This window comes from Populus trichocarpa, chromosome 6 (genome assembly GCF_000002775.5).
Source record: "Populus trichocarpa isolate Nisqually-1 chromosome 6, P.trichocarpa_v4.1, whole genome shotgun sequence".
NCBI lineage: Eukaryota > Viridiplantae > Streptophyta > Magnoliopsida > Malpighiales > Salicaceae > Populus > Populus trichocarpa.
In genome coordinates this window covers 5,796,953-5,808,315 of record NC_037290.2, presented here as the reverse complement: position 1 = coordinate 5,808,315, position 11,363 = coordinate 5,796,953, and the positions used below count along the sequence as shown (strand labels likewise).

General features: G+C 35.7%; 1 protein-coding gene and 1 pseudogene across 1 annotated transcript; one reads left to right on the top strand and one right to left on the bottom strand.

Annotated features, from left to right (window-relative positions):
- The first annotated feature begins 543 nt into the window (after window positions 1-543).
- On the top strand, window positions 544-1,464 carry LOC127905463 (cytochrome P450 CYP73A100-like; annotated as a pseudogene).
- Window positions 1,465-1,615: 151 nt separating this feature from the next.
- LOC7485515 (DExH-box ATP-dependent RNA helicase DExH10) lies at window positions 1,616-9,844 on the bottom strand. The gene is made up of 17 exons (XM_024603877.2): window positions 9,744-9,844; window positions 8,309-9,397; window positions 7,443-7,757; window positions 7,216-7,320; window positions 7,013-7,081; window positions 6,447-6,614; window positions 6,290-6,361; window positions 6,069-6,185; window positions 5,519-5,728; window positions 5,239-5,397; window positions 4,596-4,685; window positions 4,372-4,464; window positions 3,546-3,699; window positions 3,215-3,363; window positions 3,030-3,125; window positions 2,418-2,510; window positions 1,616-2,142 (listed from the first exon to the last, which is right to left on the bottom strand). Exons 2-17 carry the CDS (start codon window positions 9,305-9,307, stop codon window positions 2,032-2,034), a joined length of 3,000 nt encoding a protein of 999 aa, XP_024459645.1. The 5' UTR covers window positions 9,308-9,397; window positions 9,744-9,844; the 3' UTR covers window positions 1,616-2,031.
- Window positions 9,845-11,363: the final 1,519 nt, after the last annotated feature.

Below are 11,363 nucleotides of genomic sequence, written 5' to 3'. Positions count from 1 at the left end.
ATCTATAAGGCTAAGATTTATAACTGGTTATCATGGTTGCAATTCCAGTCATTATAGATAAAAAAAAAAAAAAAAGTAATTATGTTGATATATCTTGACAAAAAAAAAATTATGGCTAATAATGGGTGTCATACAAAAATTATGAAAGGCATAGCAAAAATATTGTATATCTTGACATAAAAACTATTTATTACTATAATAAAATTAATTTTTTACCCTTCAAAGAAAGAATGAGATATCTTGAAATTAGTGGTAATTCAGTTTTTTTTCTCCATGGTACATTAGTTATTAAAAGATTGTAGGGGTGCATGTATCTTTTCATAATTTTTAAAATATTAAAATGACTAAATTATCCTCAAAGTGAAAAAATTAAAATTATTAACCGAGAGTTTTTTATATTTTTTTTGTTTTTTAAAATATAGTAAAATAACATTTTTATCCTTGGAATCAAAAAAAAAATATGTCATCAAACCGAAGGGTTTTTTAGTTTTTTTCACACAGGATGTTTTTGTTGATTTTAAACCATTGAGGGAAATGTGATCTTTCTTTCTTTGTATAAAATGATCACCTAAATTCCTGGCAACATTTCCTTTTTAGCCCTAATTTGACTTATTTGTGATTTTTCAGGAAAATAATGGCTGCCAATGGAGAGAAGCTGCGCCATGGATCACATGATTCATGCTCAAATGAAAGGAGTAACCAGTGAAGAAAATGTACTTTACATTGCAGAGAACATTAATGTTGCTGGTATAGAGACTGCATTGTGGTCCATTGCTGAACTGGTTAATCATCCAACCGTTCAGAAGAAGATCAGAGATGAAATCACAACCGTCCTAAAGGGAAATCCAGTCACGGAATCTAACCTGCATGAACTGCCATATTAGCAAGCCACAATAAAAGAGACACTCTACACGCCCCAATTCCCTTGTTAGTGCCCCGTATGAACCTTGAAGAAGCAAAACTAGGAGGTTTTACCATTCCTAAAGAGTCAAAGGTGGTAGTCAACGCATGGTGGCTATCTAACAACCCTGATTGGTAGGAGAAACCATCAGAATTCCGACCAGAGCGATTCTTGGAAGAAGACCGTGACACCGAATCTGTTGTCGGTGGAAAGGTCGATTTTCGCTTCGCTTCCTACCATTTGGCGTGGGCAGACGTAGCTGCCCAGGGATCATACTTGCAATGCCAATCATGGGACTGGTGAATGCAAGATTGGTGTCAAATTTTGAGATGAAAGCTCCACCTGCGACGGGGAAGATTGATGCGAGCGAAGAAGGAGGGCAGTTCAGCTTGCATATTGCAAACCACTCCGCTGTTGTTTTCGACCCAATCAAAGCATGATTTCATCACAAATTCGGCTTTGTCGGCATGTACCAAATCTACTAGCTTGGTTTTCTGTAAAATCCTTCGCTTTTATACTTGATTATTCTCGAAATGGTGAGAATTTTTTTAAAAAAAAATGAAGCTTTCAATGTGTAGCACACCGTCTTCTCTTTTACAGAATTGCAGACAAAATGAGATTTATTTCCAGCATATGGTAGTCTGCTGCTATGCATGGTTGTTTTAAAGTTTCATAAATACATAAAAAACGATATGTAAAGCAGGAAAAGGCATCAAACAAGCAACTTTTTGTTTTCTTTCATAGAAAATTGAATGCTTCAAACATTGCAGCTCTGCATTACATGGATTGACTAGTAAAAGTAACACCTACAAAGCTTCTGATGTCTGTCAAGTTAAATCTAGAGAAATTAATGACATTGCTGTTAGGCCTTACATGGGTATACCTTTCATTTCCCATGTTTCCAACTTTGTGTTTACAAAGAAAATCAACTGTCAAATGAACTATATCAACAGCAACAGTGCCATTGAAAAAAAACTAGAAGCAACATGAGGAGGAAAGGAGATGGAACCTATAGTTGTCAGTTATAGCAAATCTCAAGTGGCCACCATGGAAACAATGTTGCATGAGATGAGCTATTGTGCCCATGGGTGCTTGACCCACACGCATACAAAAGCCTGCAAAAAGACAGCTTAAAGGTAAAGAGAATTTGCAAACATGATACCTCGCCGAAGGCTTTCGCTGGCAGCTGCAAATTTGCTTTCTAAACTGACTTCACCCACAGCTTGAGCAGCAGCACGCAACTGGGAAGGCAAAGAAAGCAATTATTGGCAATAATTCCACTGAAATTCAAATAAAGAGCTGCACAAGAAAGCATATACTGTTTCCATGTTCAAGAGAAAGCCAGCATACACAGTATAGATTATCTTAGAGAACGGAGTGGTGTTATTGAAACTTTTTGGAGAGACTATTCTTTTGGGAACAATAGAATTGGACCATACAACAATTTTCTCTTTGAAGAGAAGTAGCACAAGAAGATCAGCACATGACGTTTTAGAGTGAATATTTCACAATTTACCTGATTCAGAAACTCATCTAATCTTCTAGCACTTCTGATAATGCTACCCTCAAAGATATCAGTCATCTGTATGACCTCAGAAAAACTAGCTCCCTGGAAAAAGGGCAAAGCAAGCAGATTATTCAACACTGGACTAGAAAAAGAAAAATTAAACCCAAATGAATTTGATACAGCACTCAGGTAGTCTTCAATAACCAAATCCCTGTAGCTTAAAAATAAATAAGCAATGGTCAAATCCATAAACTTGTCTGGATGTACAGACCAAGAGGTATAGGGAACCTCTCAGAAATAAGTCATATGAACACATTAAATGGAAGACACATTGAAATGATTGCCCAGAGAGAGGGGGAAAGTTTGGCTGGCTGAATAAACATTGTTCACTGCTACCAGCTATTCATTGGCCAACTGGTTGAGTTGCCAAAACACCAATTTGGATGTCAGCAATATCACAAACAATACAGACCAAAAATGATCCCTCCAGAATTTTCATGCTGATTTAGAAATTTGCCCAAACCAGACACCAATCAGGAAAAGAAAAGGGGGTATCCATATTAACCAGTCCATGGCCAACAAAATAGGAAATTCTTTGAAAATAAAATATAAAAAACTTACCTTTGACCAACAGTAAACCACATCCACCAAGAACGGTCTGACTGTTGATTCCACATATTCATCGACATTTATGTCCAATTTGCATTCATATTGTATCTGTAATTATGCAGAAAGACATTTCTGACTGTTCTTAAAGAGTCAATTGCATAATATAAACAAAACAACGAACAAAAAAATATAGCAACCTCTGCTATTTTTCTTGCGCTCTCTTGGAGTTGTTGCAATGGTTTAGCAAGTTCAGTTCTCAAATGTATTTGCTCACTTGACTTATCTACAGGAATGAAGCAACTTGCAAGAGCAGCAACTTGGTGATGATCAAGATCATTGAAGGTACCTGATAAAAAATTCATTAACATTAACAAAATTAAATATTGCTAGATGAAATCAGAGGCTCAACCTTAATTATATGCATGTAAGGCCACCAGCAACATGGCCAGAGAAACCCAGCCTGAGGTAAAATAAGATTCTGCAAAGCATGGAAAATTAAAGAAAGAAAAATAATGGTCATAAGCTCACCATTGAACATCAGTTCTGTAACAAGTAGTTCATCTCCTGTGTCTATCAAGCAGGCTGCCCTGCCCTTCACCTGGACTACACCATCAGCATCTATATGACCAAGCCTTTTCAAGACCCGTGAACGGTTCTTAAGTTCTTCACGGAATTTTTGAAGCTGCAAAGAATTGAGAATCAAATTAAAAAAACTGCAGATGAAAAACTGAAGAATGTAACAAATCATGGAGTAGATAATAACAAGCCCAACATCAACAAAAGCAAATACTGGCAACCATTTGAACAAAAGCCACAAATGGAACAGCCACTCAAGTTTGCATGCTTGTGCTATTTTCATCTTTATTCAGTGTGGCTGTATTGTCCAGATATGGACACCCAATCAAGATTCAACACCTCTGGGTAGTGGGCAGATTTTCTAGTGTCTCTTGTAGAGTACACTAAAAACATCAGAGCATGCAAATGGAAAAATTATCAATACCTAGCAAACAAATGATCTGCTGCATGAATTATAAGAAAGCAACTAGTAATTCCATTGTACACACAACCACATGCTACACTATTAATTCAAGGCTCAAATTATTGGCTGATCACCCATGCAAATAATTCATTATGCTTGAAGATGCTTTTTTTTCCCTTTTCTTTTCTGATAAATGGAGAAAAAAAATACAAAAGTGCTCCATGCAATAAGATGAATCAAAGTTTATGCCAAAAGGCATTCTCTTCCCACAGGCTTTCAGAAATATACATTACACATCCGGAATCAATACAGAGAAATAAATCCAACTATATCTTACAAGTTCTGTCAAACTAAGCATCCAATAAGGGAAAATACCTGAGAATCACGCATTTTCGACTTAAGTTGTTGAATTTCATGATTCACCTCAGCTTTCCTATGAAAACTTTTCATCTGGTTTATATCTTGAGACTGCATGCATAAAATCGAGTAAGTTTGATTGCTAAAGATACCACTTAAAGCAAACATTGTCGAGAGAATTTTCCAAGTGCAGTAACTTTCTACAGAATTTCAAGTAAGTTGATTCTAATTGATATGAAAACCTTGTTCAGTGGATGCGCATGTAACTTCTGTTCCAATTCCTCAATTTGGTTAACCAACTCAACAATTTCAGGATCCTCAATTTTCATGTCCTGCAAATAAATAGAACCATGATACAAATAACAGCAGCATTCTTAGAGATCTAAGCTCAAAACATTATATATATGATAAAACAAACACGAAAAGTCAAATAGTGAAGATACCAGAAGCAACTGAGAAAGTGTAAGGGTGAGATCTATTAATGGTGCTTACAGCAGAGTGAGGATAGGGAACATCAATGGCAACCATGCTTTTCCTCTTTCTGATGTATCAGTGCCTAATGCTCTATGAGTTTTTTTTTTTTGGAAAGGAATGAAAGACAGTCTGAAAAGTGAACGGAAAGAAAACTCCACATGTCTCAGCTAATTTGGGCGTTGTATGATAAGAGCTTTGTTAAGACTACAAAATATTTTCCATATTCCAAAAAGTAAAATAAAATGTGCCAACTCAAAATATAAGGCTTGATGCTTGAACATGGGTTGGTGGTGTAATAAACTGGGTAACAGCTCCAAAGCCCATGTAGAGCATCAAAAGGTTTGTAATTTTGTTCTATGCCTATTATATGCTCTTGAAATGAGCCAGCATTCAAGTACATGAAATAGTTACCTTTACAGGGTTAAGCTTTGGAAGGCCTTCTGGAAACCGATTCCCTAACTCCTGCACTGCTAGAAGTATACTTTGCCTTGCTTCCAATGGCCGAAGGTCAGCAGGAATGGATATCCTCACTTTGCTTAGAGCACAGATCAGGGGCAACTGAACAGGAACCTAACCCAGAAGTAAACAAAAGCATAATCCCCACCAGACCAGTACAAGCACTAGAAGTTAATTAGTGGGCCACAATACTGAAAAGAGATTAAACTACTATCCCACTGATGCATCAACTTACCACATGCATCTCACCCTTTTCTCCAGGCCGAGGTGGACATGGTCTTGGCCGGGAGCCACTCTCACTTGGTCCAGGAGAGCAATGAAGTAGAGTATCTACTATATAACCAGCACCTTTTGATGGCAATGTTCCCAATCCTGCAGTGGGCTTTTTAACAACATTCACTACAACTCCCCAACCCCAATCAGTTCCTCCTTCTCTTACCTTGATCTGCAATACAGACAGCCACTACTGAGGGGGAAAAAAGATATATCATTACTGAAATTATAAATACGTGTGCAAATGCAAGTGAAATTTGCATAAATGAGGAATTATTGTTCAGCTTTTTTTCCCTCTAACTTACATCCTTTAAATGTTTCTAAATTTTTTGAGGGTAAAATCTATAATGTTCTTCTGATCTCTTATGCCCATATATCCCAGCAACATTTATAAGGTTGTGAGAGAATCAATCGCTAATAAGGTTAATTAAAGAAAAGAATAAAAGATACTAGCCAGGTAGCCATTTAGTAGCAAACAAACTTCAACAACAGTGTTCATTGTCCATACATACCAACCGACCAGTGCATAGATAATAAAGAATTCTTTCAGGCCTTGTTATTTCCTTCATCATCTTCTTCTCAAGCTGGGCCATCTCAAGTTTTAGATTATGATACCCAGCAACTTCAGCCTAATACAAGACAACAAAAACTCATATAGTATCTACTTATATTATTTCAAGAGAGAGAGCGAGAGACAGAAAAAATGTTTTTAGAAACAGAGGGAAATGATTACCTCTCCTGATGCATCGAGAACAGCAGCTTCCTCTTCCAGTTTTGAAACCTTTTCCCCTATGTCTGGTAAAGCCTGAAAGAGATAAAGATCTATGAGTGATTGAACACTTCATGAAGTCAGGACATGCACACAAGGATGTGAGGGATTTGACAGAAACCTTTTCGTACTGGAATTGATGAAATGAATTTCTTATCACGTGTTCAGCAGTGAACTGGCCTTCAGCACGGCTCATTAGATTTAATATCGAATAGTAGCTCAGTCTGAAAGTACTAACAAGAGGAGCCGGTTTGCCCAAAACCATGTCTTTGAGTGTATTCATCTCCATCTGAAAAGGTAACAGAAAAAGTAATCCATTTGAAAGAGAAGACCAGGTTGTTTTATTGCCTTTATCAAGGATCTAAGCAAGATACCATGATGTGCTGCTAAAAGCCTATAACTAAAGACCATTAGTTTCCATTGACACAAAAGGCTTATATGTGTAGTATGGGCAGCATTCAAGTGAAAATACAGGTTGACTTTCATATTTATACATTTATATAATGTGTATGCAGATTATTGTACTAGTAACCATAAACCCACATAATTAACATTTAGCAGAACAACTTTCATTTTAATGTTAGCAAGATGGTTGAAAAAAAACTAGTAATAATTACCAAATTCACACCAAAAAAAATGGAACCAAACAACAAAGAGTACAGCGCAGATGAAAAGCTATAGAATTACCCGTTCATCAATCATTATGATACAAATACCCCGCTCATCTTTACCACGTCGTCCAGCCCTTCCACTCATCTGTAGAAATTAGTAGAATCAGAAACTAATAATAATACACACACACACACACACACACACATATATATGCATAAGCATTTATGTGTACGTATGTTTTTCAAAGCTCTAGAGAAATGCAGCAAATTATCACTTACCTGGATATACTCACCAGATCCAATGTATCGATGACTATCGCCATCCCACTTCTTAACAGCTGTGAAAACAACAGTCTTTGCAGGCATGTTTAAACCCATCGCAAACTGGCATAAAAGATAGATATTTAAAGGACAGTTCATCATTAACATTCAAGATTGAAGTAAGTTGCAGAGACCACAAACTGATTATAACTAAAACTGCAACCCAATTTCCTGTGAAGACTTACTGTCTCTGTGGCAAACAGAGCCTTCACAAGGCCTTCCTGGAAAAGAAGCTCTACTAGTTCCTTGATTACAGGGAGAAGACCGGAATGATGAACAGCAATGCCTCGCTTAAGTAGAGGCAGCATTAACTCAATAGCAGGCAAATTCCTGTCTTCCTCATTCAAGCAGAGTATTGCGTTGTTAAAAACCTGCTCCACGATATCCTTTTCCTCTTGTGTATTAAAATCAAGCTTAGACATAGACATGGCATGTTGTTCAACCTCTCTCCTACTGAAGCTAAAAACTATAACTGGTTGAAACTTCCGTTCCATAATCATCTGAAATTACATGTGAAAGCAATGATTGAGCAGTTTTATCAACAAGCTGTACAAGATGAACAGGGCAAACTACAATTCCCCACTTAAAAATCCAGAAAATGCACGAACAGATAATAGCACTCACATTAAAAATTAAAAATCACTAACTTGGAGCATATAATAAGACGCACCAGTACTACGTCAACAAACAGTAAACTTCTTTTCTTTTAACAGAGCGTGTTGTCTGTAGCAAATTTAATGAGATAATTGAGAATAGGAAAAAAAAATGAGAAGTTGCTTATTACAAATGTATTTGAAGAGTCTGAGGAGCCATCTAAGAATATTCATTTATTTCACAAAACAGTTTCTTCTCAGTCAATTGTTATGAAGAAAAGTTCAGTTTATTGATGGCATCAGAAAAATGGAAACTCAAAAACTACATATGGTGATAGAGAAGCGATCATTGGAGAGAGAAAGAATAATAAACACCCATTCAATGCTCAATGAAGCAATAAATGAAGGCACCTCATGATACTACAATCAAGAAAGAATGCACAAATAAGAGGGCAAACCTTGACAATTTTGTATATGTCAGAACCCCCTGAAGCATTCCCACCCTTTGAAATCCTTCCACTAGCTTTAGCATTTGCACTCTTGTTCCCCTCACCAGCTTTCTGCTTAGAGAAAGTATCCTGCAGCTTCATAAAATTGTCCTCCCTAAACTGCTCACTCTCATCAACCACAAGATACAACCCAGCACCACCCACAGGAAAAACATAATGCTGCAAAGGAGTTGGTCGAAAATCTGTGTAAACCACATGGCAAGGCTGCTTATGCAAATGACAAATCCATTCCGCAAACTCGGTGGCATTCGACATAGTCGCAGAAAGAAAAACCATTTTAATCACTTGCGGCATAAAAATAATACTCTCTTCCCAAACAACCCCTCTTTCACGATCCTTCATATAGTGAATCTCATCAAAAATAATCCAAGCAACTTCCTTCAAAATCTCTGAACCCCTATAAAGCATCCCCCTAAGAATCTCTGTAGTCATAACCAAACAACTAGCATTTGGTGACAGGGTAACATCTCCAGTCATCAACCCAACATCTTGAAACTCCTGTTGCAACTCCCTATACTTCTGATTACTCAAGGCTTTCAGCGGAGAAGTATAAATAACCCTTTGCTTTTCTCTGAAAGCCATTGCAATCGCATACTCAGCAACAGCAGTTTTCCCTGCAGACGTGTGAGCAGAGACTAAAACACTCTCATTCCTTTCCAAACAAGCTACAGACACCTTCTGAAAAGGGTCGAGTTCAAATGCATAACTTTTTGCCATCTCCCCATTATACAATGGATTCGACAAAGTCCCGTGAAAGGTTTCATCTTTATTCGACTCATACCCGTGTGGGACTGCAACTTCATGAACACAAGTCCGTGTCAAAATCCTCTTTTTCAAAGCAGAATCTTGCTTCTGTGGTGTACCAGCAATCTCTGCTTTCTCTTCCTCTTGCACTTCCTCCTCCTTCTCAAGCTCTTTTCTCTTAGCAGGTGTTAGTGTATCCTCCATTTATATTTTCTAGCTTAATTTCACTCCTCACTCACTCTAAGTTCTAAGTTAAGCAAAAATCTTCCAAAACTTAAAACTTGTGCACTCTTTCTGCTCATAAGAAAAGAAAACACGCAAAAACAATAAAAGTTCAGATGTTGTTACAGTATCAGAGCACTGGAACAAGTTGATAAGCATCAAACAAAATTAAAAGAAACCAAGAACCTAATTCTTTTATTGTTTTTCTTCTAATTTCAGCTTAGAAAACAGAGGTTTTGGTTATAAAGAAAGTGGTTTCTGCTTGTTTGGTTGCTGAGAAAACTCAGGAAAATTAGGGCATCTAATGCATCGCAAGAGAAGTACAAATTTTGGGGTTTTGTTAATTTTCCCTAATTTTCTCCGGAACCAAACAGAAAAGAGAGAAAAATAAACAGTGGAGGGAAAGTAACAGGAGTACCTTATTTTTGGCAAATGGAGGCAGGAAGCATCGGTTCAGGAGAGAGCCCTAACTACTATTATTATTTAGATAATTTTAAATTTTTAAGGGGTCGTGGTTTTGTGCTTTAGTTGGGCTGTATTGGACCCAATAGGATTTCATTGGGTTTTACAGTTTTTTTTCATTTTAGCTTTTTACTGGATCTGGGCTTCTGCAATTTAGGTTTCGTGTTAATTGTTTTTTTTTTAAATAAAATGTGTTGGTTGCACAAATATGTTTTAAAAAGAAAAAAAATTCTAATAGCTTTCACTAGTTAAATAAACTGGTTTTATTTTAATTAAATAAAAAAACAATGATAATAAACAAACAAAAATTAAAAAAACCAACCATAATAACTTGAAAAAAAAACTTTTTCTAGGAGAAGAAAAACTATGTTTATTTTTTATCCTATTAAATATGAAAATATAAAATTGAGAAAAAATATAATAAAAAATACTACAAGTCAACCCTAGTAAGCATAATGGATATGTAATTTGGACAATAAAAGATGAGTCAATCCGTGTTAACTCGATAAATCCGTCTTCCAAGTCATGAGATCAGATAACTCAATAGATAAAAAAAAAACCACAAAACCATTTAAAAAAAACAACACTAGTGTTGAATGATAAAATCAGAAAAGAAAATAACTAAAAAAAAGATGTTAATTCTCGTTAACTTTTCAAATTCATGACCTGGATCATTAGACCAAAAGCACTATATATAAAAAATTCGTGAAACTCAATCCCCAGCAAATCAAATGTTAAGGAATGAATCCAGTAAAAAAAATGCAATCACACAAAAAGGATCCAAATCTATTTTTGTAGTTTAATTAAACAAAAAATTGTTTCAAAAAGAACAAAGTTATTAAACTAAATGGAGTTCATCACTCAACTTATGTCTTATATAATTAAATAAAAAAGAGTCTAAAAATATAATAAAATACATTGGTGTCCATGAACTAGATCGCGAGTCTGACGAATTAGGCCATGAAATCAAAATCAATTCAATATGTTATCGTCTAAATATTTTTAAGAAATTATGCCGTCATTGGATTTTGTTTTTTTTTTTAGTTCAAAATTATTTTGCTTTGAATAGACATTCTCTTTTTTTTAAGAAAGAAATTGGCGGGTTAGGTCGTGAAACTGAGGTGAACATTTTTTTATTTCAAAAAAAATTGTTGATACAAATCAAGTTAGATCCAAATTTTGCTTTAAAATGCCCACTTACCCGTTTTGCGATGTTGGAAATATTTGTCAAAACATGTATTGGATTGAGTTAAAATTTTACAAGGAGATACTATACACATGAAACTATTTTTTGATACAATTTCATATCAATCAGAGTTCGACAAATACTGGTCAAATTTGTTGTTATTGTTTTGGTAGATTGTTTGATTGTTATTCTAAGTCACATTTCTGTCTGGTAGTCTTGTCTAAGGTTCAAGGTAAATCTCCATTCGTGAGGAAGTCTCTACCTTACCAGGTTAAATCCTAATCATTCGAAGCTCTAAATTTTAGCATCACATTTTTTTTTGTATCTTTAATATCTGAGGGTATACTCTACAATATAGTTTTATACCTCCAAATATTAAATTCTACAGCT